Source organism: Scyliorhinus torazame, chromosome 21 (genome assembly GCF_047496885.1).
Source record: "Scyliorhinus torazame isolate Kashiwa2021f chromosome 21, sScyTor2.1, whole genome shotgun sequence".
Taxonomy (NCBI): Eukaryota; Metazoa; Chordata; class Chondrichthyes; order Carcharhiniformes; family Scyliorhinidae; genus Scyliorhinus; species Scyliorhinus torazame.
Genome location: NC_092727.1, coordinates 60,846,118 through 60,873,725, shown reverse-complemented (window position 1 = coordinate 60,873,725; position 27,608 = coordinate 60,846,118). Strand labels below are relative to the sequence as shown.

General features: G+C 48.3%; 1 protein-coding gene across 1 annotated transcript in view; it reads right to left on the bottom strand.

Annotated features, from left to right (window-relative positions):
* The window catches only part of aplp2 (amyloid beta (A4) precursor-like protein 2), a 249,202-nt gene that overhangs the window by 30,878 nt on the left and 190,716 nt on the right, over positions 1 to 27,608 (bottom strand). The window contains 3 exon segments of the mRNA XM_072486858.1: positions 13,222 to 13,321; positions 14,262 to 14,390; positions 19,604 to 19,762. Of these exon segments, the coding sequence (XP_072342959.1) occupies positions 13,222 to 13,321; positions 14,262 to 14,390; positions 19,604 to 19,762 (388 nt within the window).

Sequence of the window (27,608 nt, the reverse complement as noted above, 5' to 3'; positions counted from 1 at the left end):
CGATCCCGGCTTTGGGTCACTGTCCGTGTGGAGTTTGCCCATTCTCCCTGTGTTTGCATGGGTTTCGCTCCCACAACCCAAAGCTGTGCAAGGTAGGTAGATTGAACACGCTAAATTGCCCCTTAATTGGAAAAAAATGAATTGGGTACTCTAAATTTATTTTAAAAAAAGAATGGAGGAGAGTTTGTGTCGGGGATCGGGATTGAAGGCACGAGCAACAGCGCCGCTCCAGATAGCCCCGGGGAAGTACTGAGAGAGTCCGGTAATAATAGCTTCATTGAGAATTTGGGGGCAGTTTCGCCAGCACTTCGGGTTGGGGGCAGGGTCAAGGGAGATGCCGATTCGGGGAAAACCATAAATTTGAGCCAGGGCAGTGGGATGGAAATTTTCGGAGATGTGAGGAGAAAGGAATCTGAACACTAAAAGATTTGTTTCTTGGGGGTCGGTTTGCAGGATTGAAGGAGCTGGGAGTATGGGCTGGAGCAGGGAGAAATATTTAGATACATGCAGGTTCAAGACTTTGCCAGAAAGGAGATACAGAGCTTCCCGGTAGAGCTGGCCTCCACATTGCTGGAGGAGGTACTGATGACAAGGGGACTGGAGAAGGGGGTAGTGTCGGCGGTTCACAGGGTTCCAAAATAACCCTGTGAACCGCCGACACTACTGGAAGAGGAGAAGGCACCGCTGGATGGGATCAAGGCAAAGTGGGAGGAAGAGTTGGGAGAGGGCATAGAGGGGGGGTTCCGGGGTGAGGTGCTCTGGAGGATGAACGCCTCCACCTCATGCGCGAGGTTGGGGCTGATGCAGCTGGAGGTGGTACATAGAGCGCGCCTCACAAGGGCGAGGATGAACCGGCTCTTTGAGGCGTTAGATGTATGTGAGCGTTTCGGGGAGGGGTCCCGCAAACCACGTTCATATGTTTTGGTCCTGTCCAAAGCTGGGTGTTTGCTGGAAGGTGGTGTTTTGGGTAATCTCCAAAGTGGTGCATATGAAACTGGACCCAGGCCCCCGGGAGGCCGGGACTGGCGGCGGAGGGGGGGGGGGTTTAATGTTAACATGCGGGATGCTGTTTGGGGGTTTGATGGGATTGTTGTTATTGATATGGGGATTGACATTGTATTCATTACTGATTATTGTTGGTGGGTGTAGATTTGGAGAAAATATGAAAAAGGAGAATAAAATATTTAAAACTAAAAAGATAGGATCTATGCACATTTGGAAGTGAATGGTCTCTTTAGCGATAGCATGGTTTTGTACGAAGGTCATGTATCACTAATTTAAATGAGTTTTTTGAGGTGACAAAAATGATTGACAAGGGAAGGGCTGTGGATGTTGTCTACATGGATGTTAGTAAAGCATTTGACAAGGACCCTCATGGCAGGATGGTGCAAAGAGAGATGGAAGCCGAGGGGCGACCTGATACAAGTTTATAAAATTATTAGGGGTATAGATAGGATGAGCGGTTGGAGGCTTTATTCCAGAGCAGAAATGACAATTACAAGGGGGCACAAGTTTAAGGTGAGGGGGGAAAAGGTTCAGTGAAGATGTGCGGGGGATTTGTTTTTATTTTATTTATTTATTTTTTTTAATTTTTTTTTTTTTTTTTTACACAGAGTGGTGTGGCCTGGAATGCACTGCCTAGTGAGGTGGTTGAAGCAGATACGTTAGCGACCTTTAAGACTTATCTTAGGAACATGAACAGACGGGCTTCAGAAGGATACAGGCGGTTGGTCTAGATAGGACACGTGATCGGTGCAGGCTTGGAGGGCCAATGGGCCTGTTCCTGTGCTGTACTATTTTTTGTTCCTAAGGTAGCATACTGCAAACCCACAACCGCTACCACCTAAAAGGATAAAGAGCACCAGATACCTGGGAGCTCCACCAACTGGAGATTCCCCTCCAAGTCACTCACCATCCTGACCTGAAAATATATCACCATTCCTCCACTGCCGTTGGGTCAAAATCTTGGAATTCCCTCCCGAATAGCACTGTGGATGTACCTTGCCTCAGGGACTGAAGTAGTTCAAGAAGACTGCTCACCACCAGATTCTCAAGGATAACTAGGGATGGGCAATAAATGCTGGCATAGCCAGTGACTCCCACATCCCGTAAAATAAATTTTTAAGTAGTTGAAAGCACTGGATGCTGGAAAGGCTATGTGCCCTGAAAATGACCCGACAGTAGTACTGAATATTGATACTCCAGAACTACCCGAGCATCGAGCCAAATTGTTCCAGTACAGCTACATCGGCTTCTAACTGACAATATAGAAAATTGTCCCATCTATGTACCTGTCCACAAAAAGCACTAAAAATATAATTTGGTCAATTACCTTCACGGACTACTCTGGATCATTAGTAAAGCGATGGAAGGCGGCACCAGGAGCACTTACAGAGCAATAACCTTCCTCCAGGGCCACTTATCTCCTGATCTCATTGCTGCCTTGGTCCACAAAATGGACACAAAAGCTGAATTCCAAAGGTGAGAAGAGAGTGGCTGTCCTTGACATCAAGGCAGCATTGGACAGGCTCAATACCTACCCTCCATCAGAAGGTCAAAGGTGGGATGATTTATGACTCAAGATACTAAAGTAGTCTGTGCCCACATTCAGCAAGATGTGGACAGTATTCAGACTTGGGCTGATAAGTAGCAAGCAATATCTGTGCCACACAAGTGCCAGGCAATGACCATTTTCAGTAAGAGAGCATCCAATGATCTCCCCTCAACATACAATAGCATAACCATTGCCAAATCCTCCAATATCAACATTGCGGATGGGGTGGGGGGTACCATTGATCAGAAACTGAACTGGACTACTCATATAATTGTTGTGACTTTAAGACACATCATGGGTTGGGGGTTCTGCAGCAAGTAATTTACCTCCTGACTACCCAAAGTCTGTTCACCATCTAATGTGATGGAATATTCATCACTTGACTGGATCAGTGCAGCTCCAACAGCACACAAGCTTGACACCATCCAGGACATTGTTGGTATCCCACTCACTACTTTAAAAATGAACTTTCTCCCCTACTAATACACCATAACCCTACATGAAGCACTGCAGCAACTAATGAAGCCTCCTTCGACAGCACTTTCCAAACCTGCGATCTCCATCACAAGGATGTACAGTTCTGGTCACAGGATTACAGGAAGTGTGTGATCACACCAGGGAGGTACAGTAGAGATTTGAGACAACAATGTGAAGTTTAAGACTTTTAGCTGTGATAAAAGATTGGCAAAGCTGGGGTTGCTTTCTTTGAACTAGAGGAGGAGAAGAGGAAATTTAATAGAGGTGTATAAAATTAGAGGGGTCTGCCCTTCTGAAGTGCAATTAGGATGGACAATAAATGCTGACCTAGCCAGCGATGCCTGTATCCTGTAAATGAATAAAGAAATATAGTGGATAGGAAGAACTTATTTCCATTAGCAGAATGGCCAATGAAGTGTTGAAAAGATAGAAAAGAGTTAAGAGCATGGCGGGAATCTGGAACTCACTGTCTGAAAGTGTGGTGGAGGCAGAAACCCTCATCATAATTTTTTAAAAAACTCTTGCGATGCCCTAAACTACAAGGGTCAAGAGATAACTCTTTCGCGGCCAGCATGGATATGGAACACTGAATGCCCTTCTTCAGAGTTGTAAAGCTTCCTATGTTTTTAATATTCATATGGATTGAAATAATGAAACAAGAGGCAAATTCTAAGCATTATGATCTGTATGGGAAACACATTTGGGGCAGTTATTTTAGCATGTGGTACTTAGCTATGGCTAGCAAAAACAAAACATTTCATAAAATCTTTAGGTGCCAAAAGTTTGGAAAGTTACTGATTGCACCAACCTTAAAAAGGGACCCCGAGATGAACTTACGCACTGCAGGTAATTGGGACTAATATCTGTTGTTGGAAAAGTATTCAAAGCGATTTTGAAAGTGGGGTTAATAAAGCACTGGGATGGTAGGAGGCTTGCCTCTTACTGGATTTATGGTAAGAGTCGGCTCAAAGGAGTTATTGGAATTTTCAGATGAATGCATGAACAGGGGCAGAAACACAGCAGCCTTATGAAGTTGACACCAAATGCAGGGAAGGGTAAGATGGGAAAGAAAAGAAGCTACATTCGGGTCCGCCGGAAACAGAGGTTGATGGGAGGCAAATTACATCTGGGGCGAAATTCTCCGTTATCGGCGCAAAATCCGCCGATCGGCGCAAAAAACGGCGCAAATCCGACTTGCGTCACGTCGGAAAAATGGGTCGAAAGTCTCCGGCCCAAAATGGGCTAGCAGCGACGTAACAGGATCCGCGCTTGCGCACGTGGTTGACGCCGTGCTCCCCCCCACCCGACCGGAACACCCGACCGGAACACCCGACTGGATGGCTGGCCGCCGCTCAGCCCCGAGGTTCGAGTCAGGGGATGTGGAGGCGCTCTTGGACGCAGTGGAGCAGAGGTGGGACGCCCTGTATCCCGGGCACGGCCGCAGAGTTGCCCCACGCCACAGCCGGCGTCTGTGGAGGGAAGTGGCAGAGGCAGTCACCGCTGTGGCCCTGACACCACGGACAGGCACCCAGTGCCACAAGAAGGTGAACGACCTCGTCAGAGCAGGCAGGGTGAGCCTCCCCATATCCCCCCCCCCCCCCCCCCCCCCCCTCCATATCCCCCCCCTCCCCCATATCCCCCCCTCCCCCATATCTGGCTGGCGGACCTGAGGACCGGGAGGTTGCTGATGCAGAGGTCGGGGGCGTACTAGCAAGTGAGCCACCGACAGCCCGTCCCCATATCCCCCCTCCCCTATATCCCCCTCCCCCATATCACCTGATCACTGCCTGCGTGTCTAACCATGCATGCTTCATTGTGTATCGCAGGACCAAACGTCCAGGCACCCATCCCCGCAGATGCAGACCGCCCACAGGATGCCCCTCGGAGGCCACGGGAGACAGAGAGACCCGGACCCTCCAGCATGCGACGCCCGCAGGATGCCCCTCGGAGGCCACAGGAGACAGAGAGACCCGGACCCTCCAGCATGCGACGCCCGCAGGATGCCCCTCGCACACCACGGGAGACGGAGAGACCTGGAGCAACAGGGAGACGACACCCCCGTCACGTGCGGGAGCGACCACCCAGCGACGAGGGGGGCAGCCACAGGCCCCCGTCACATCCGAGCCGGGACACCACTATCCGGGACACCTCTACCCGGGTCACCCCTACCCGGGTCACCCCTACCCGGGTCACCCCTACCCGGGTCACCCCTACCCGGGACACCCCTACCCGGGACACCCCTACCCGGGACACCCCTACCCGGGACACCCCTACCCGGGACACCCCTACCCGGGACACCCCTACCCGGGACACCCCTACCCGGGACACCCCTACCCGGGACACCCCTACCCGGGACACCCCTACCCGGGACACCCCTACCCGGGACACCCCTACCCGGGAAGACGAAATACCGGACAGTGACTCAGAGTGGATGGGTGGAGACGAACCCCCACCCCAAAGTGCCATGGACTCAGAGTGGGACGAAGAGCACGACACAACGCCACTGCTGTCACCAACACCCTCCACCATCGCAGAAACACTCACCTCGGTTGGGCACTTTAGTGATGAGGCGTCTGGTACACTCACTGGTGCGCACAACACAGCCGTCCCGGTACAGCTGGTGGAGGTAGGAGCAGCAGAGGGGCCGGGCGGTCGGAGGGCAGCCCAGCCCAAGCGAACATCTGCCACCCAGATGGATCCCGGGTTCCTGGAATTTCCACACCCACACATAGATCCAATGCAACCACCGACCCGGAGACGAGCGAAGAGGGTGACGGCCGGCTTGCGGCGGCTGCAGTCGCAGGTGGAGGAGTCCACCCGCATCCAGGAGCTGGAAGTGGTGCCGGTCATGCGTGCCACCCAGGCCGACACCGCACGGGTGGCGTCCGCGGTGGAGGCAATGGGTGCGACGGTGTCAGACATGGGGAATGGTTTGCGAGGCCTGGGGCTTTACGTGCAGGCGGCGTCTGTGGCCCAGGACATGGCTGCCCTCTCACAGGAGGCCATGAGCCAGTGCCAGCGCCAGAAGGCAGAGGCGCTCAACACCATAGCCCAGTCTCAGCAGGCCATGGCCCAGTCTCTGCAGGCCATCGCTGAGGGCATCGTCGCCAGTGGCCATGTGCGAGCCGGCGTCGCACTGTCACAAAGACAGGGTTTGCCAACCCCCTGGGCTCCATGGCTGCAAACCTGCAGACCCCTGTCGATACCAGCACGGGCCTCCAGGACTGGCAGCGCCAGATGTCGGGGGGGGCGTCGGATGGCCAGTCCGTTCGCATCCCCCACCCATGTAGAGGCCTGGGGGCCATCGGGCACCCCGAGGGAGGAGGAGGTGGTGTGGTCCGTCCCGGCTCCCCCTGTAGGGGAGGTCCTGGAACACCGCGACACCTCTGACTCCCCCCCCTTCCGTCCCAGGTGCATCGGGTAGGCAACGGGCAGGACAGGCTGGCAGCTCGCCATCCCAGTCGCCCGGGCCGCAGCCTGGCCCATCTAGGCCAGGACGCCCCAGGAAACGGCCGCCAAAGGGATCCAGTGTCAGAGGGCAGGAATCACAGGACTCCACCTCCAGTTCTGCTGTACCGTCTGGGGAACCACGTAGATGTAGTCAAAGGGCCCGCAAGGCCAAACAATTAGACACTGAATAAGTTGGCACGGGTGCAGGGCACAGATGAGTTTTAGGGGCTAGGGCACGTGCATGAACTCGTTTGGTTATTAAAGTCAATGTTACACCTACAGAAGCTGCCTTTGTGCTCTGTCCAAAGCGTGCAGGGGTGTCATGTACGTTGAGCGTAAGCGTGTGTGTGTGAGGGGTGGTCTTACCTCAGCCCCAGATGAGTCTGCCCCGTTCCCCCTGGGCCGCCATCAACATCCCCCCGGGCAGAGGACGGGACCGTGCACTGCAGTGTCACAGCCGCATGCAGGGATGGTCCGGGTGGATGGTGGTACTGTGGCCATGGGTCAGACATAGTCCAACGATGTGGAGCCAGGAGCTCATCGCAGGGCGGGTTGTCATCATCCTCCATGGCCTGCAATAGACACGCGTCCACCCGCAACTGTGTGGGAAGAGATGGTCGAGTGAGGGAACCATGGTTGACAAGAGAGGTTGAATGTCTTGTTAAGAGGAAAAAGGTGACTTATGTAAGGCTGAGGAAACAAGGTTCAGACAGGGCATTGGAGGGATACAAGATAGCCAGGAGGGAACTGAAGAAAGGGATTAGGAGAGCTAAGAGAGGGCATGAACAATCTTTGGCGGGTAGGATCAAGGAAAACCCCAAGGCCTTTTACACATGTGAGAAATATGAGAATGACTAGAGCGAGGGTAGGTCCGATCAAGGACAGTAGCGGGAGATTGTGTATTGAGTCTGAAGAGATAGGAGAGGTCTTGAACGAGTACTTTTCTTCTGTATTTACAAATGAGAGGGGCAATATTGTTGGAGAGGACAGTGTGAAACAGATTGGTAAGCTCGAGGAAATACTTGTTAGGAAGGAAGATGTGTTGGGCATTTTGAAAAACTTGAGGATAGACAAGTCCCCCGGGCCTGACGGGATATATCCAAGGATTCTATGGGAAGCAAGAGATGAAATTGCAGAGCTGTTGGCAATGATCTTTTCGTCCTCACTGTCAACAGGGGTGGTACCAGGGGATTGGAGAGTGGCGAATGTCGTGCCCCTGTTCAAAAAAGGGACTAGGGATAACCCTGGGAATTACAGGCCAGTTCGTCTTACTTCGGTCGTAGGCAAAGTAATAGAAAGGGTACTAAAGGATAGGATTTCTGAGCATCTGGAAAGACACTACTTGATTAGGGATAGTCAGCACGGATTTGTGAGGGGTAGGTCTTGCCTTACAAGTCTTATTGAATTCTTTGAGGAGGTGACCAAGCATGTGGATGAAGGTAAAGCAGTGGATGTAGTGTACATGGATTTTAGTAAGGCATTTGATAAGGTTCCCCATGGTAGGCTTATGAAGAAAGTAAGGAGGCATGGGATAGTGGGAAATTTGGCCAGTTGGATAACGAACTGGCTAACCGATAGAAGTCAGAGAGTGGTGGTGGATGGCAAATATTCAGCCTGGATCCCAGTTACCAGTGGCATACCGCAGGGATCAGTTCTGGGTCCTCTGCTGATTGTGATTTTCATTAATGACTTGGATGAGGGAGTTGAAGGGTGGGTCAGTAAATTTGCAGACGATACGAAGATTGGTGGAGTTGTGGATAGTAAAGAGGGCTGTTGTCGGCTGCAAAGAGACATAGATAGGATGCAGAGCTGGGCTGAGAAGTGGCAGATGGAGTTTAACCCTGAAAGGTGTGAGGTTGTCCATTTTGGAAGGACAAATATGAATGCGGAATACAGGGTTAACGGTAGAGTTCTTGGCAATGTGGAGGAGCAGAGAGATCTTGGGGTCAATGTTCATACATCTTTGAAAGTTGCCACTCAAGGGGATAGAGCTGTGAAGAAGGCCTATGGTGTACTCGCGTTCATTAACAGAGGGATTGAATTTAAGAGCCGTGAGGTGATGATGCAGCTGTACAAAACTTTGGTAAGGCCACATTTGGAGTACTGTGTACAGTTTTGGTCGCCTCATTTTAGGAAGGATGTGGAAGCTTTGGAAAAGGTGCAAAGAAGATTTACCAGGATGTTGCCTGGAATGGAGAGTAGGTCTTACGAGGAAAGGTTGAGGGTGCTAGGCCTTTTCTCATTAGAACGGAGAAGGATGAGGGGCGACTTGATAGAGGTTTATAAGATGATCAGGGGAATAGATAGAGTAGACAGTCAGAGGCTTTTTCCCCGGGTGGAACAAACCATTACAAGGGGACATAAATTTAAGGTGAAAGGTGGAAGATATAGGCGGGATATCAGAGGTAGGTTCTTTACCCAGAGAATAGTGGGGGCATGGAATGCACTGCCTGTGGAAGTAGTTGAGTCTGAAACATTAGGGGCCTTCAAGCAGCTATTGGATAGGTACATGGATTACGGTAAAATGATATAGTGTAGATTTATTTGTTCTCAAGGGCAGCACAGTAGCATTGTGGATAGCACAATTGCTTCACAGCTCCAGGGTCCCAGGTTCGATTCCGGCTTGGGTCACTGTCTGTGCGGAGTCTGCACGTCCTCCCAGTGTCTGCGTGGGTTTCCTCCGGGTGCTCCGGTTTCCTCCCACAGTCCAAAGATGTGCGGGTTAGGTGAATTGGCCAATGATAAATTGCCCTTAATGTCCAAATTGTCCTTGGTGTTGGGTGGAGGTGTTGAGTTTGGGTAGGGTGCTCTTTCCAAGAGCCGGTGCAGACTCAAAGGGCCGAATGGCCTCCTTCTGCACTGTAAATTCAATGATAATCTATGATTAATCTAGGACAAAGGTTCGGCACAACATCGTGGGCCGAAGGGCCTGTTCTGTGCTGTATTTTCTATGTTCTATGTGTGAGCCCGGCCCGTTGTGCCGCAGGTGGATCGGCAATGGGGGGGGGTGGTGTGCATGCGGGTGGGGTGGGTGGGGTTGGGGAGGGGGGTGAGGGTGCTGGGTGGGTGGGGGGTGTGGGTGGTTGGCTGTTGCCATGGTGTGCGGTCTATGGCCATACTACCCGATTCCCACGCCCATCTAGTCAGTGAAGCGGGCGGCTATCAGTCTGTCCCGTGCTCGCTGGGCCAGCCGGTAACGGTGGACAGCCACCCGCCTGTGTCTACCCCGTCTGCCCTGACCATTGCCCTCATCCCCCTCATCTGGGGAGGACTGCGCCTCTTCCTGCTGCTCCTCCACTCCGCCCTCCTCGGCCTGCGGCATATCGCCCCTCTGCTGGGCTATGTTGTGCAGGACGCAGCACACCACAATGATGCGGCCGGCCCTATCTGACCGATACTGGAGGGCGCCCCCAGAGAGGTCCAGGCACCTGAAACGCATCTTCAGCACGCCAAAGCACCTCTCTATCACTCCCCTTGTCGCTGCATGGGCATCATTGTAGCGGTTCTCCGCCTCATTGCGTGGCCTCCGTATAGGCGTCATCAGCCACGATCGCAATGGGTAGCCCCTGTCGCCCAGCAACCAGCCCCTCAGCCGGGGATGGCGTCCCTCGTACATGCTGGGGATGGATGACCGCGACAACACATATGGGTCGTGTACACTGCCTGGGTAACGGGCGCAGACTTGCAGGATCATCATGCGGTGGTCGCAGACCACCTGTCTGTTCATCGAATAGGTCCCCTTCCTATTGGTGAACACAGCCCTGTTATCTGCAGGTGGCCGCACGGCGACGTGCATCCCATCAATCGCGCCCTGGACCATGGGGAACCCGGCCACGGCAGGGAAGCCCACGGCCCGGGCATCTTGGCTGGCCCGGTCCACAGGGAAGCGGATGTAGCGGTGCGCCATGGCATTTAGGGCATCTGTCACTGCCCGGATGCACCGATGTCTGCGATATGCTGGACAGGTCCCCACTCGGTGCCTGGAATGACCCCGTTGCATAAAAGTTCAGGGCCACCGTAACCTTGACGGACATGGGGAGAGGGTGTCCCCCACCAGTGCCACGTGGTGACAGGTGTGCCAGCAGGTGGCAGATGTGTGCCACGGTTTCCCGCCTCATCCGGAGTCTCCTCCTGCATTCCCGGTCCGTGAGGTCCTGGTATGACTGCCGGGGCCGGTACACAAGGGGCGCCCCCGGGTGCCTCCGTTGCCGTGGGGCCGCGACGTCCTCCTCCCCCTCCCCGGCACGGCCCCCCCCCCCCACGGCACGGACCCCCCATCCCCCTCCCCGACACGGGCCCCCCATCCCCCTCCCCGGCACGGACCCCAACCTCCTCCCTGGCACGGACCCCCCAACCTCCTCCCCGGCACGGACCCCCCCATCCCCCTCCCCGGCACGGACCCCCCAACCTCCTCCCCGGCACGGACCCCCCAACCTCCTCCCCGGCACGGACCCCCCCCCATCCCCCTCCCCGGCACGGACCCCCCCAACCTCCTCCCCGGCACGGACACCCCCATCCCCCTCCCCGGCACGGACCCCATCCCCCTCCCCGGCACGGACCCCAACCTCCTCCCCGGCACGGACCCCCCAACCTCCTCCCCGGCACGGACCCCCCAACCTCCTCCCCGGCACGGACCCCCCCATCCCCCTCCCCGGCACGGACCCCCCCCATCCCCCTCCCCGGCACGGACCTCCCCATCCCCCTCCCTGGCACGGACCCCCCCTCCCGGAACTCCCCCTGAGCCCAGCCCACTCTAACCACCCCCCCGCCACACACACACAACCCGAGACACACCTCTCCTCACACATTCAGACTGCGGCCACGCCATCGCCTAGTCAGCGGCCAACCCCCCAGGCCGTCACTCACCTCCACGCTGGTCGGCGTGAACCTGGAGCACAGGTTCACGCCGATGAAAAGGAGGTTTGATTTACGTCGACGTGAACGGTCATCACGTCGACGGGACTTCGGCCCATCCGGAAGGGAGAATATCGGCAGGCCGAAAATCGGCTGCCTTGCGCAGACCCGTGCCATTCTCAGACGTCAGCGGCGCCATTAACGGCCCGCCGACTTTTCTCCCTTCGGAGACTTCGGCAACCGGCGGGGGCGGGATTCACGGCGGCCAATGGCCATTCTCCGACCCGCTGGGGGGTCGGAGAATGACGCCCCTGATGTGAACAAATGTACGGTAATAAAACTGCAATCAACATGTGAACTGAAACCAAATAACTGAAATTGATGACTGATGTAATTGATAAAAATTTTTAGAGTACAGGCAAGCAAGTTATGCTAAACTTTATTAATCATTTTCTGCCTCAGCTATAGTACTGTATCCAATTCTCGGCAAAACACTTCAGAAAGGATATCATGACGTGAGAGGACACAGAGGAGATCAACTACAGTGGCACCAGTGATGATAGACTTCAGTTACGTCAAAATACCGGGATGGTCCTTCAAGCAGAGGTTAGAGGAGATTTAATGTGTGTCAAAAGTACGCAACATTTTGACACAGTGAATAAGAAGAAAGAGCTCCCAATGGCTTAATAGTCATTAACAACAAATTTAAAACTATTGGCAAAAAGGACCAGAGGAAAATGAGATTTTATTCAATGCAGTGAGTCTTGATCATTTGGAATGTCTGCCTCAAAGGATTGTCAAAGCAGATTCAACATTAACTTTCAGAAGGGAATTTGATAGATACTTGAAAAGGAAAAGAATTCAGGTTGACGATTCTAAACAGATGGTAAATTGACTGGCTTGGACTGCGTTTAAATTGTACGGAGAAATGGAAGTAATGTTGAGAATGTGAACAGATTTAATGAGTGTGTTTGATGAGACAGTTCAATCACCATTAGCTTTTGTATGTTGTGAAGATTAAATCTTCACAGAGCGGCAGATGTAAAGATTGAAAGGACAAGGTTACATAATATTCTTGCTGGCTGTGAACAGGATTATATTCAATTGAAGGAAAATTAAATCCTATTAGTCACATGTAAAGACTCGAGTTGCAAGATTCGGCGTTCATTAAATACAGTCCATAAACAAAGCCTTCACAACACGTCTCAATAAGATCCTCAAAAGGTCCTTGCAAGCCTCATTATCTGCCAATGAGAAGATGCAATCAATTTTTATTGTGGAGCAATGGGAGCTTTGCCAAGAGTATACCTAAGGACATACACCAGCATGGCCATGAGACACAAAATAAAAGACTTACCTTAACACAACACATAGCTGACAACGGAGGGATTGCAGGTTTACATTTGGCAAATAGCAATCCAACATGCCTCACCACTGCACACAATTTTATTCTTTTATTCCAAGTAGAATAGGGTCAACTGGTGCTAATCTCTCAAATTATGCCACAGCTACTCAATCTGGTTTTGGAATCTTTGCCCCATATTCTGAGCTCGGAAATTGGAGGTTGAACCCTCTGGCCTGAAACAGACAAATTTTGTTCCTTGCACAGGGCAGAATGTTGCATTGGCCATTAGGGGTAGCCTATGAGGAGACAACTGGTAAAAGTTGCGAGACTGCCTGTATGAAAATAGTGGATTTGTGTCAAGATCAGTAAAGCACCTCATCGGACTTGCAATAGCCATAAAAAACAAATAAGGTTACGAAGTCTAAATCACCAAGCATCAGAGTGTGCATTCTGCACTGCGAGAATAATTGCAATATTGGTCTACACTCTAAGAACTCACAAGTAATCAAATACAAACAAATGCTGCAGTAATTGTACGCACCAATCTCATCTTGGATTTCCTCAGCAACAAATGGCACCTGGTAAAGCAGAGAGAGGCTCTGGTTCATCCGCTCCTCAATAACATGGAGGTGGGTCACCACCTAGGCACCAGAGATAATCAGATTAAAGTATTTGAAGCTTACTTGCATAAGTTAACAATAATAAAACTCAAATGTAATCAACCTCAGCAACAAGATATTTCCAGCTTTTCTTTCACAGTGGTTGGCTCAGTTGTAGCACACTCATCTTTGAGTCAGAGTGTGATTCAAGCTCCACTCCAAGACATAAATACATAATCTAGGACAAAGTACTAATGTAGTACCTGCTGCACCAGAGGTGCCATCCTTCAGGTGAATGTCAAACCAAAGCTCTGCCTGCCAGTTATAGAGTCATAGACCATCTACAACACAGAAAAGGCCCTTTTGCCCATTGCGTCTGCGCAGGTCAAAAACAACCACCTAACTATTCTATTTTCCAGCACTTGGCCCATAGCTTTGTATGCCTTGGTATCACAAGTGCACATCTAAATACTTCTAAATGTTATGAGGGTCTCTGCCTCCATCACCCTTTCAGATTGGTCAGGCTAATTGAAGGACAAGGGGGAGTTTTTCCAGCATTCTAGCTAATCCCTCTCTTAAAAACATTATCAAACACCTTTGTCTTATTGGTGTGTGTTCCATCTTACCAAATGACTACCTCATTTGCCCATAGAACAGTTAATGCATCTCAAAGTAATTTATTGATTGGAAGTGCTTATAGATAACCTCAGAGGCAGAACATAATGCTCTGAAGTCCTTATTTATCCTTTTCATGAACTCTGATTTTATACTCCCAGCGGTTTTATATTTAAATTTGGTTAACTGTGACATTATTATTTTACTGTATTTTGTTGGAAAATGGAAAAACTAATCAGGGTCAGCAACCATTTGCAATTGAGGCCTATGTCTCAGGACCATGCGAGAGATGAAACGGACAGCAAGAGGTTCCCTAGTCTCTTGGATAACAATAGTACTGAAGTTTGTGTCATAACATTTCACTCACTTGAGATTTCATCTGTGCTGCTTTCTCTGGATCTACGGCCATGACATGCTGGTAATGTCGAAGGGTATGCTGCCGATCCTTCTGCTCTGCACGGATATAGCGCTTGAGGGCTTGCAGGATACGGTAAGGCTGAAGAGGAAATTATTCAACAAAGACATCAGTGTCAAAGTCAGAAGGGCAGGTTGAAACCCAGTATTTAATTTTTTTTTTTTTTTTTAAATAATATTTTATTGAAGATTTTTGGTCAACCAACACAGTACATTGTGCATCCTTTACACAACATTCTAACAATACAGATAATAATGACCTTTTTAAATTTAAACAAAAACAACAACAAATAAATAAATATTAAATAACAAAAAATAAAAACTAGCCCTAATTGGCAACTGCCTTGTCTCAGGCCACCCCCCCCCCCCACCCCACCTATGGTTGTTTCTTATCGGGGACCCCCCCAGTGCTCCGGTCTTTCCCCTATGTCGTCTCCACTGTCCCCAAATCTTCAGTGTAGCTACCACCACCGGACCCGTGGTATAGTTCCTTGGTGAGAACGGCAATGGGGCTGTCACCATAGCCTGCAGGCTGGTCCCCCTACAGGACGCCCTCTCTAATCTCTTCCACGCCGCTCCTTCCTCCTCTCCCATCCACTTACTCACCATTGAAATATTAGCGGCCCAATAATACTCACTTAGGCTCGGTAGCGCCAGCCCCCCCCTATCCCTACTACGCTGTAAGAATCCCTTCCTCACTCTCGGAGTCTTCCCGGCCCAAACAAAACCCATGATACTCTTTTCTATCCTTTTGAAAAAAGCCTTCGTGATCACCACCGGGAGACACTGAAACACAAAAAGGAATCTCGGGAGGACCACCACCTTAACCGCCTGCACCCTCCCTGCCATTGACAATGCTACCATATCCCATCTCTTGAAATCTTCCTCCATCTGTTCCATCAACCGCGTCAAATTTAGCCTGTGCAATGTGCCCCAATTCTTAGCTATCTGGATCCCCAGGTAACGAAAGTCTCTTGTTACCTTCCTCAACGGTAGGTCTTCTATTTCTCTACTCTGCTCCCCTGGATGCACCACAAACAGCTCACTCTTCCCCATGTTCAATTTATACCCTGAAAAATCCCCAAACTCCCCAAGTATCCGCATTATTTCTGGCATCCCCTCCGCTGGATCCGCCACATATAGTAGCAGATCATCCGCATATAAAGATACCCGGTGTTCTTCTCCTCCCCTAAGTATTCCCCTCCATCCCTTGGAACCTCTCAGCGCTATCGCCAGGGGCTCAATCGCCAGTGCAAACAGTAATGGGGACAGAGGACATCCCTGCCTTGTCCCTCTATGGAGCCGAAAATATGCCGATCCCCGTCCATTCGTGACCACACTCGCCACTGGGGCCCTATACAACAGCTGCACCCATCTAACATACCCCTCTCCGAACCCAAATCTCCTCAACACCTCCCACAGATAATCCCACTCCACTCTATCAAATGCTTTCTCGGCATCCATCACCACTATTATCTCCGTTTCACCCTCTGGTGGGGCCATCATCATTACCCCTAACAACCTCCGTATGTTCGTGTTCAGCTGTCTCCCCTTCACAAACCCAGTTTGGTCCTCATGAACCACCCCCGGGACACATTCCTCTATTCTCATTGCCATTACCTTGGCCAAGACCTTGGCATCTACATTGAGGAGGGAGATTGGTCTGTAGGACCCGCATTGTAGCGGATCCTTTTCCTTCTTTAAAAGAAGCGATATCGTTGCTTCTGACATAGTCGGGGGCAGTTGTCCCCTTTCCTTTGCCTCGTTGAAGGTCCTCGTCAGTAGCGGGGCGAGCAAGTCCAAATATTTTCTGTAAAATTCAACTGGGAATCCGTCCGGTCCCGGGGCCTTTCCCGTCTGCATGTTCCTAATTCCTTTCACCACTTCTTCTACCGTGATCTGTGCTCCCAATCCCATCCTTTCCTGCTCTTCCACCTTGGGAATTTCCAGCCGATCCAAAAACTCCATCATTCTCTCCCTCCCATCCGGGGGTTGAGCTTCATACAATTTTTTATAAAATGTCTTAAACACTTCATTCACTCTCTCCGCTCCCCGTTCCGTCTCTCCATCTTCGTCTCTCACCCCCCCTATTTCCCTCGCTGCTCCCCTTTTCCTCAATTGGTGTGCCAGCAATCTGCTCGCCTTCTCTCCATATTCATACTGTACACCCTGCGCCTTCCTCCATTGTGCCTCTGCAGTGCCTGTGGTCAGCAAGTCAAATTCCACATGCAGCCTTTGCCTTTCCCTATACAGTCCCTCCTCCGGTGCTTCCGCATACTGTCTGTCCACCCTCAAAAGTTCTTGCAACAACCGCTCCCGTTCCTTACTCTCCTGCTTCCCTTTATGTGCCCTTATTGATATCAGCTCCCCCCTAACCACCGCCTTCAACGCCTCCCAGACCACTCCCACCTGAACCTCCCCATTGTCATTGAGTTCCAAGTACTTTTCAATGCATCCCCTCACCCTTAAGCACACCCCCTCATCCGCCATTAGTCCCATGTCCATTCTCCAGGGTGGACGCCCTCTTGTTTCCTCCCCTATCTCCAAGTCTACCCAGTGTGGGGCATGATCCGAAATGGCTATAGCCGTATATTCCGTTCCCCTCACCCTCGGGATCAATGCCCTACCCAACACAAAAAAGTCTATGCGTGAATAGACTTTATGGACATAGGAGAAAAACGAGAACTCCTTACTCCTAGGTCTACTGAATCTCCACGGGTCCACCCCTCCCGTCTGCTCCATAAAATCCTTAAGCACCTTGGCTGCTGCCGGCCTCCTACCAGTCCTGGACTTCGACCTATCTAGCCTTGGTTCCAACACCGTGTTAAAGTCTCCCCCCATTATCAGCTTTCCGGTCTCTAGGTCTGGGATGCGTCCTAGCATTCGCCTCATAAAATTGGCATCGTCCCAATTCGGGGCATACACGTTTACCAACACCACCATCTCTCCCTGTAATTTGCCACTCACCATCACGTATCTGCCCCCGTTATCCGCCACTATAGTCTTTGCCTCGAACATTACCCGCTTCCCCACTAATATAGCCACCCCCCTGTTTTTCGCATCCAGCCCCGAATGGAACACCTGCCCTACCCATCCTTTGAGCAACCTAACCTGATCTATCAGTTTCAGGTGCGTTTCCTGTAACATGACCACATCTGCTTTAAGTTTCTTAAGGTGTGCGAGTACTCGTGCCCTCTTTATCGGCCCGTTAAGCCCCCTCACGTTCCACGTGATCAGCCGAGTTGGGGGGCTTCCCACCCCCCCCCCTTGCCGGTTAGCCATCATCTTTTTCCAGCTTCTCGCCCAGTTCCCACGCGGCTGTATTTCTCCCAGACGGTGCCCCCCCGCCCATCCTTTCCCGTACCCACTCCCCCCTCCCAGTATTTAATTTTTATTTTAATTCACTGTCACTGTCCTTCCAGGAATTCCCACACTTAACAAATTCTCCACTTCTCTTCAACAGGATTCCTATTTGTTTCTTTTACCTTGGATACCCTGTGGGTCAATCTAGCACAGCCCCTATCACTGAGATCGGATGAATCGATTTGCAATTACTCAAATGTCAGCTCACATCCTGTGCAGTAAAAAGCTCCATCTCCATTGTTCTGTCTGAGAAATTGCTCAGTATCATATCCCGGCCCCTTTCTCAACCACTCATGAACTGATGTTTTCAGACTGCTCAGGTGCTCGAGTCCTACATTGCTTTTATCACTTTTATTACTCTTGTTTTTAAGGAAATACCAGGGACTGAAGTACAAGTCAGGTCAAAATAAAATTCAGGACTCAAAACAGGTGTATGGGAATAATGAGACGAAGAGAAGAGTGAAATCAGTTTGCATTCAAAAAGGAGACTAACAGATAATAAAATAAAAGTGTTTTGAAAATAATTAAAAATAAAGAAAATCAGCCATGGAAACAAGAACCAACACAGAAGTACCAGCAAGGATAAAATAGAAAAGGGAAAGAGGGGAGAAATGTGGGAGGGAGGGAAGAAGAAAAAAAGATTCCATCAGAAAAGGAAGGGAAAGCTAAATATTTTATAAAAGCGCTTTGAAAGTCTTGGATAAAGCGGAAGCGGCTGTCAGCACACGCCCAATTTGCACATGGAAGCAGCAGCAGTGTTCAGCATATCACGATGGCCACCTAGATTAATCCAACTACTTGAGAGAGCAAGCGATGGCACGACGTCTCAGCCTGTAGTATCAAGACCTAGCACTGTTTATTACTGACATGTTCAGGATACAGCTGCAGATGCCCCAAAACACGTCAGTCAGGATAAAATGGCACAAGATCTTTACCATGGCAAGTTTGAAGAAATACTGTGACTCAGCAGAGGGGTTTGGTGATGATGCTAGTTCTATAGCCCACAGTATCGGTCTCTTTAGAGTTCCCCTGAAACCACTAAGGAGGACATCTAAAAATTAGAATCACTGTTGAAATTGCCTCATATTTTAGTCACAATATTAATTTGTGCCTGGTGCCTGAATAACACCAGATTGTGGCAATCAATTCTGTCTATATTAGGCCCTTTTGATTGGAGGAATAAATCAAAATCCCAAGCATGAAAGGAGCATGTATTAAGTGCAATATAAGCCAGAAACAGAAAATGTTATTAATGCTCCCCTGATAAGACCGGAATTCATTTGGAAGCAGGAACACAGGTAATACATATTTCTCACTTCCAAAACATGAACTATTCTCCCTCGGAAGTCGTGGATTTGAACTCCTAATATAATAAGTACCTGGGACAATACATCAATGTATTCTAATAAGCAAAATACTATTGCTGCTGGAATCTGAAACAAGAACAGAATTCTGGAAAAACTCAGCAGGTCTGGTAGCATCTGTAAGGAGGGAAAAAGAGTTAATGTTGAGTCTGTGTGACTCTTCATCAGAATGAAAGAGAGGGAGACCGTGTTAGATATTAAACTCTAGCTGTGAGAGATTGCAACAAGATGTAGCAACCGAAAGAACAAAAAGCAGATGGCCTGGTGTGGGAGGGCGAGAGATTTTTGCATTGGGAAAATACATGTATGGGATTTTTTTCAAAAGGAAGGAGAAAAGTCAGTCTAAAGTTGCTGAACTCAAGGTTGAATTTGTTCAATTTATTGAATAATTTACTGAATAATTGAAGCAATTTATTGTAGTTACCCAGCCTCACTGGTTTATTTTATTCCATGCTGGAAAGATCAGGTGTGTGTGTGTGTGCAGGAAAGGGATAGGTTGATTATCTCATTCCTGTCCTAAAGTCCCTGTTCCAGATTCCATCAGCGATTGAAAGCAATGAGTACTCACACGTGGAGGATCTGCCTGTAATGCTGATAGGTAGTTCTCCAAAGCAACACGGCGACGATCGTTTAGCAAGGCCTCAACACGAGCAAGATGAGTCTCAACCAACTGCAGCTTCTCAGTGGCTGCCTCTTCCTCCAGAGCCTCAACCATGTTCTGGAAATGCTGAGCAGGAAGGTAGGGTCGTTAGCATACTGCATTGCACATCCCTTCAATATTAAAGATCTATTCACTTCTATACATAGTAGTATTCCGGGACATCCATTCAATTTAAAAGCAAAACACAATAAAGAACTTGACAGCATGCAGAGAGGACAGATATTTCATAGTTAAATGTTTGTGTCAGTTGTGGATCAATGAGAAACTCTCACTGCCAAGTCAAAAGGTTCTGGCTTCAATTCCCACTCCAGAGATTCAACACATAATCCAAGTTCCAAAAGAGCGCTGCACCGTCCTCTCCGTTGATGTAAATATCATGGCACTGTTCCAAGACGTGCAGGGGAGTCCTCTCCTGGCTAATATTTATTCTTCAACCAAAAGCATTAAATCAGACGATCTGGTCATTGTGACATTCCTGTTTATGGAACAACGCTGTGTGCAAAGTAGCGATCACATTTCTTATACACAACAGTGACTTATACTTCAAAGAACTGAATTTACTCTAAAGTGCTTTGGGACATGAAAGATTCAAAACAACTGAGTACCCGGTTCTTCAGAGATTTGACGGGTTGAATAAGGACGGGCCAAATTTGATGGCTGCTTCACAATCAGATAAGTACACTGAGTAAAAGGCCTATGCACTAAAGAATCCTAACATTCTTGCTGTCGAATGGGAATGCCCTATATTAAATATCACAACAATATTACTGACATCAGACCATACATACAAATATTGCTTTGCAGTTACGTTTGGAACAGGAGTAAATCATTTAACCCTTCAAGCCGGTTTCATCAGGGCAGCACGGTAGCATTGTGGATAGCACAATTGCTTCACAGCTCCAGGGTCCCAGGTTCGATTCCGGCTTGGGGCACTGTCTGTGCGGAGTCTGCACATCCTCCCCGTGTGTGCGTGGGTTTCCTCCGGGTGCTCCGGTTTCCTCCCACAGTCCAAAGATGTGCGGGTTAGGTGGATTGGCCATGATAAATTGCCCTTAGTGTCCAAAATTGCCCTTAGTGTTGGGTGGGGTTACTGGGTTATGGGGATAGGGTGGAGGTGTTGACCTTGGGTAGGGTGCTCTTTCCAAGAGCTGGTGCAGACTCGATGGGCCGAATGGCCTCCTTCTGCACTGTAAATTCTATGATTCATCATCCAATGAGATCATGCCTAATCTGTGACCTGACTCAATAGCTTTGCTGCATATTCCTCAATACCATTAATTAACAAAAATCTATTGATCTTGTATTCAAAATGTGTCAGGCAGCAAGGTAGCATAGTGGTTAGCACAGTTGCTTCACAGCGCCAGGGTCCCAGGTTCGATTCCTTACTGGGTCACTGTCTGTGTGGAGTCTGCACGTTCCCCCCATGTGTGCGTGGGTTTCCTCCGGGTGCTCCGGTTTTCTCCCACAGTCCAAACATGTGCCGGTTAGGTGGATTGGCCATGCTAAATTGCCCTTAGTGTCCAAAAAAATGTTAATTGGGGTTACTGGGTTAAGGAAATGGGGTGGAGGTGTGCGCTTGAGTGGTGTGCTCTTTCCAAGGACTGATGCAGACTCAATGGGCCGAATGCACTGCACTGTAAATTCTATTCCATGAAAATTTACAATTGATTCAGCATTAGCTGCCATTTGCAGATGGCATCACCCTGTGGGTGGAGGTGTTTGCTAATTTCACTCCTGAAAGGTGTGGCTGAAACATTACATTTTTGGCTCCCTAGTCCTAAACTCCCCAGCCAGCAGAAACAGTTTCTATCTACCCTAACTGTTCGCCCTAAAAACTTGAAAGTTGAGATCAAATCATCCTATGACCGTCTAAACTCCAGTGAATACAATCGTAGATTGTGTAATCTCTCTTTTATTTAACTTCGAGTCTAAGTATCATTCTGATAAACCTATGCGGCAGTATCACCAACATCAGACTGTGTAAAAAATGTTTTGAAGTTACTTCTTGCAGTATACCAGCTTGAAAGGGCAAGCGTCGAGCTTCACCTGAAAGGAGTGTTTGGACCATGGGAAGGGAGGAGGTAAAGGGCAGAAGTTACATTTCCTGCATTGATATGGACGAGAAAGGGATGATGAGGAATGGACCAGGGTGTCACAGAGGGAACAATCCCTCTGGAATGCTTCAGTAAAGTACACTGGGAGAGTAGACCGTTGTAAAGCAATGTAGGAACCAGACATCAGCAGCAGTGCAGCAGATAGGGGTTGGGAAAAATTCAAAAAGGGACATCAAATCTAAATCAACATCGAAGGAGTTTGAGGGCAAATATATAGGTTGCGAATCGATATACTTGTCTATATTTGTGTGATTAGTCATTTTAGTGTATGATCAATTAGCTCAACAATCAAAGAGCCCAGAAGATAGCAATTGCAAGTGTAAGGGAGAGGCATAAACACCTAAGTGACATCAGCACAAAGGAAGCTATGGTTAGTGAGCAGCTGCTGAATGTTTTTTGCGCCCAGGTCAGATCAAGGGCAAGTCTTATTTCTGGTAAGTTTGGAGGGTAGCCTTAAAAAAGGATACATTTAACATTTTTTTCCAGTGTTGTAGTACATAATGCAAGTTAGCGTGTAGAAAAATAAACCTGACAACAAACTAAAAAGTAGATACAAATATTCTAGACCAGTGTTTGCAAAGAAGTCTGTACATCTGGATTGCAGTATGTTTGAACTTGTTGACAATGAGACTGCCCCAAGTTAACAAGTGTATGTAGATTGTTCCTTCTGAAATCTTTCCAGCACAGAGCAGTGAGCTGACGTGAGAGTTGGACATGCTCCAGGACATAAGGGAGTGGGAGCAGAATCTGAACATTTTTCACCAGACTTGTGTTTCACCTTGTAGAGTAGGTTCAAGACACAGTTGGTGTGATCGATGGTGTGCAGAGCAAAGGGAACCAAGATGAGCTAAAAGAATGACGACCTGCAGAAATCTTTAAAAAAATTAATTTAGAGTACCCAATTCTTTTTTTTCCAATTAAGGGGCAATTTAGCATGGCCAATCCACCTACCCTGCACATCTTTGGGTTGTGGGCTGAGACCCACGCAGGCACGGGAGAATGTGCAAACTCCACATAGACAGTGTCCCAGAGCCGGGATTCGAACCCAGGTCCTCGGCGCCTTAGGTAGCAGTGCTAACCACTGCGCCGCCGTGCCGCCCAGACCTGCAGGAACTGATTGTGGGCACAATGTATTTGTTACCATTGAGAATAAGGATTAGAATGCAACCATGGCACCTTGGAGCAGAAAGCTGCCCAAGGGAAAGGACAAAGGGAAACAATGTGAAATTCAATAATTAAGACAGCATTAATTGCAAGGAGGATTGAAAATCCCATATGGTACACTGCTTGCCTGATGCTATGATGACATCACAAACTGACTTGAAAGGATATTGAAGGGTGAAGGGAAGGAACCAGTCATTAAAGTCCATATTGAGACCAAAAACCTTTGAAAGCATCGGCAAGAGGTCCTTTTTGGAGAATGAGGATCAAATTAAAGCATCTCAAAGGATATAATAACTGGATTATGGATCAAGCCACATATAAATTGACCATAGAGATCAGCAGGTTAAGGGCATGAACATGTGGTTGAAGGAGCATGAACCGGGCTGGGATTCACCTCCTGGCGGAAAGAATATAGAGCAGTCACAAGAACTTTAAACTCGTGGGGTGGAGGGTGGGTTGGAGGGTTCAGTTGAAAAGGTAATTCAAAAACAAATAAACAGGAAAGGAGTAGAGTAACAGTTACAAATTGTGTTTTAAAACAGATTTTTTTAAAAAATGACAAGTAAACCAGCAATGAGAAGTAAGAAGTGAGAGAAAAATATCAGAGTGGAAAGATTAGTGAGGCCTGAGGCCTAATTATGCACTCTTTATACAAACCAGATTATAAAGAATACATTGAAATGCAGAGGTAATCTCAATTTGGTGGGTTTGACATGGCAGTCATTACTGAGACATGGCTGCAAGACAATGAGGACTGGAATTAAATGGACCAGGTTGTTGAGCTGGTTCAGAACTGTATAAGTGTCAGGAGACACGAAGTAGGGCCAGTACGCAGATATTCGAATTGCCAGTGGCAATATATTTTTCAGCAATTCACCTTATTTAATGACTTAGATAATGGAATGGAAAGCAAACTTTATTAATGACAAAGACAGGAAGCAGTGTAAGCAATACTGGTAGAATGTGAGAGTCCTTCCTTTTGATTTCCCCCAGTCCCTTTTTTTCCCCGTTTTTCTTTTTGGTCCGTGAACTTCCAATCGGAATGCACCTTTTTTTATATATTTAAAGTATCCAATTCATTTTTTCAAATTAAGGGGCAATTTAGCATCATCAATCTACCTAACCTGCACATCTTTGGGTTGTGGGAGCGAAACCCATGGAAACACGGGGAGAATGGGCAAACTCCACACGGACAGTGACCGAGGGCCGGGATCGAGCCTGGGACCTCGGTGCCGTGAGGCTGTAGTGCTAACCACTATGCCACCGTGCTGCCCCTGGAATGCACCTTTAAGTAATGGACTTAAACTGAGAAAGCCTGCTAGTCAGGACAATGGTTCCAGGTTTTGTATTTTGGAGAGGAGAAATCGGTCTCTTCGGTGCTGAGGGAATTTAAGAACCAGCTTTGGAAGAAGTTGGCTCGATTGGTTGGCTGGCAACCTGTGGGTTGGCCAGGGACAGTGTTCTGGCTGACAACAGTCAGTGATTGGTTCCTGTGTAATGCTCGAGAGAGAGAGAGAGAGAGAGCTGGTCAGAGGTGATTAGACCTTGAAAGGGATCGGAGCGCTCTCTCTCTCTCTGTTGAAGTAAAGGACTGCTTTATTGTTCTAAAACATGCTCGTACCTTCACTAAATAGTTGAAATGATCTGGATCTACAAACAAAAAAAGTCTTGCCAGAGAAAACCGTCGCAAGCTTAGATGGAAGAAGCATTGAAGCAAAAGCTTGAATTCCTGAAAGACTAACTGAAAACTATCACTGTGCATTGGAGATCTTTTATCCTTTGTACTTTATCATAATTTTTATTTTGTCTCCACCACCCTTTCCCTCAGTGTTGGGTGTGTGCGCATATATCTGCGTGTGTGGTGGGGCGTGTTCGGTAAGGCAGGTTCATCAGTTAGATTTTGATCAGTTTAATTACACTACTGTTAAATAATAAAAGGCTATTTGTGCTTAAAACTTACAGACCTGGTGACTGCAGTTCATTGGGCTCAGCCAAGGTTCTCAGGTATTTTAAAACAACATCTAATTTCACTTGAGTTGTGACCCTGGGTCAAGTGGGGCTGGAATTGACAGCCCAGGGGTCAAGACAAGAAGCATATAATTGCAAAGAGATTTTGATTGATTAAGGCAGGAAGTCTGCAAAAGGACATATTTAGGTTAAGTGCGAAGGCAAACAATTAACAGATGGGAGTATAATGTGAGAAAATGTTAACTTGTTCCCTTTGGTAGGGAGGACAGGAAAGCAGCACATTATTTAAATGGGAGATTGCAGTACTTGGTGGTCATGTGTGTATTCTTGTTCATAAATCTTAAAAAATCAGAATGTGGAGACAGCAAATGATTAGAAAGGAAAATGGAATATTGACATTTATTGCAAGAGGAATGGAATATAAAAGTAGAGAAATCTTACTGCAGCTGTTTAAGGCCTTAGTGAAACCACATCTGGAAATGTGAGTGCAGTTTGATGATCTTATTTCAAAACAAATCTAACTGGAGATGGTTCACTTGCCTCATTCCTGGGGCGAAGGGCTTATTTTTAAAAAAAAATTTAGAGTGCCCAATCATTTTTTCCAATTAAGGGGCAATTTTAGCGTGGCCAATCCACCTACCCTGCACATCTTTGGGTTGTAGGGGCGAAACCCACACAAACACAGGGAGAATGTGCAAACTCCACACGGAGAGTGACCCAGTGCCGGGATCGAACCTGGTACCTCGGCGCGTGAGACTGCAGTGCTACTCACTGAGCCACCGCGCGCCCCTTGGGCGTATTTTATGAAGAAAGATTGAAAAGTGTTAGCCGACACCCACTGGGGTTCAGAAGAATGATAGGTGGTCTTACTGAAAAATACAAGATTTGGAGGGGACTTGACGGGTGGATTGTGAGGGATAACTTTCCCTTACGAGGGAGACTAGAACTCAGGGACTCAGTTGAAGAATAAAGGGTCTCGTTTTTAAGACAAATGAGGAGAAATGTTTCTCCCAAAAGGTCAATCGTCTGTAGAATCTCTTCCCAGAAGGCAATGGGATGCCAAGTATTTAATTTATTCAAGGCTGAGTTAAATAGATGTTTGACTTGGGAGTGGGACGAGGGTGTATACGGAATAGAGAGTTATTTTTTAATTTAAAGTACCAAACTCTTTTTTCCAATTAAGGGGCAATTTAGCGTGGCCAATCCACCTACACTGCACATCTGTGTGTTATGGGGGTGATACCTACGAAAACACGGGGAGTATGTGCAAACTCCACAGAGACAGTGACCCGGGGCTTGATCGAACCAGGGTCCTCAGCGCCATGAGGCAGCAGTGCTAACCACTGTGCCGCCCTACAGGAAAGTGAAGTTGATGCCATAACAAGATCAGCCATAATCTTATCGAATGGCAGAGCAGACGGGCCAAATAACCTACTCCTAAATCCTACTTTCCTATAATTAAATGAATGGGCAAAACCGCAGCAAATGGATTTTGATGTAGATAAATTTGAGTGATCCATTTCAGACAAATGACAAGGGTACTTCTGAATAGGGAAATGCTCCTAAGAGACTTGGGTGTTCAGGTCCATAGATCATATACAGCAAATAATCAAAAATAATTGGAAAAAATGAATTGGGTACTCTAAATTTATAAAAAAAGAGATAACATTCAAGGCTCTGGGCCAAGTGTTCGCAAATGGGATTAGGTTGGCAGCAGGTATCTTTTATGCATCGGTGCAGACTGAATTGGCCGAAGGGCCTCTTCCGCGCTGTATTATTCTGTGAAGTGTTAGTTAATAGTCTATACCCAGAGATGGAAACAGAGGGAGTTGAGGATAGGAATAGAAGAGCTGGAGATGGATATGCAAAGGAAGGCTGGAATCAAAAAGAAAATGCTGGAAAATCGCAGCAGGTCTGGCAGCATCTGTAGGGAGAGAAGAGCTAAAGTTTCGAGTCCAGATGACCCTTTGTCAAAGCTAGAGAGAGAGAAAGTGGGAACTATTTATACTGTGGAGTGAGAATGAAAGATGAGTCATAGCCACAAAATTCCAGGGAAACAGGGTGTTAATAACCACAGAAACCAAGGGGAAAGAGTGCTAATGGCAGTCCCCAGAGAGAACGAAAGGTGTGAAAGGCCAAACAGCAGAGAAACTAACATCAGAGGCTAAACTGGGACAGGTGTATATGTGGGGGGGGGGGGGGGGGGGGGGAGAGAGAGAGAGAGAGAGAAGGGAGAAGCAAAGGGGAGAAAGGGTAATGAAAGGTGGATAAGATGGGGGGGGGGGGGGGGGTTGTCAATATACATATACAGAAAGAAAGACAAGAGAGAAAGAAATGGTAAAATACTGTTAAACTGAAATGGGATGAAAACAAATGGGTCACGGTGGGGTAGAGCTAATCATCTGAAGTTGTTGAATCCTCCAGTTTGCGTTGAGCTTCACTGGAACATTGTAGCAGGCCAAGGGTAGACATGTGGGCATGGGAGCAGGGTGTTGTGTTAAAATGGCAAGCAACGGGAAGGTCAGGGTCCTGAATGTGCAGAGACAGAAGATGCTCAGCAAAGCGTTTGGTTTCTCCGACATAGAGGAGACCACAATGGGAGCAGCGAATGCAATAGACCAAATTGGCCGAGGTTCAAGTGAAACGCTGCTTAACCTAGAATGTGT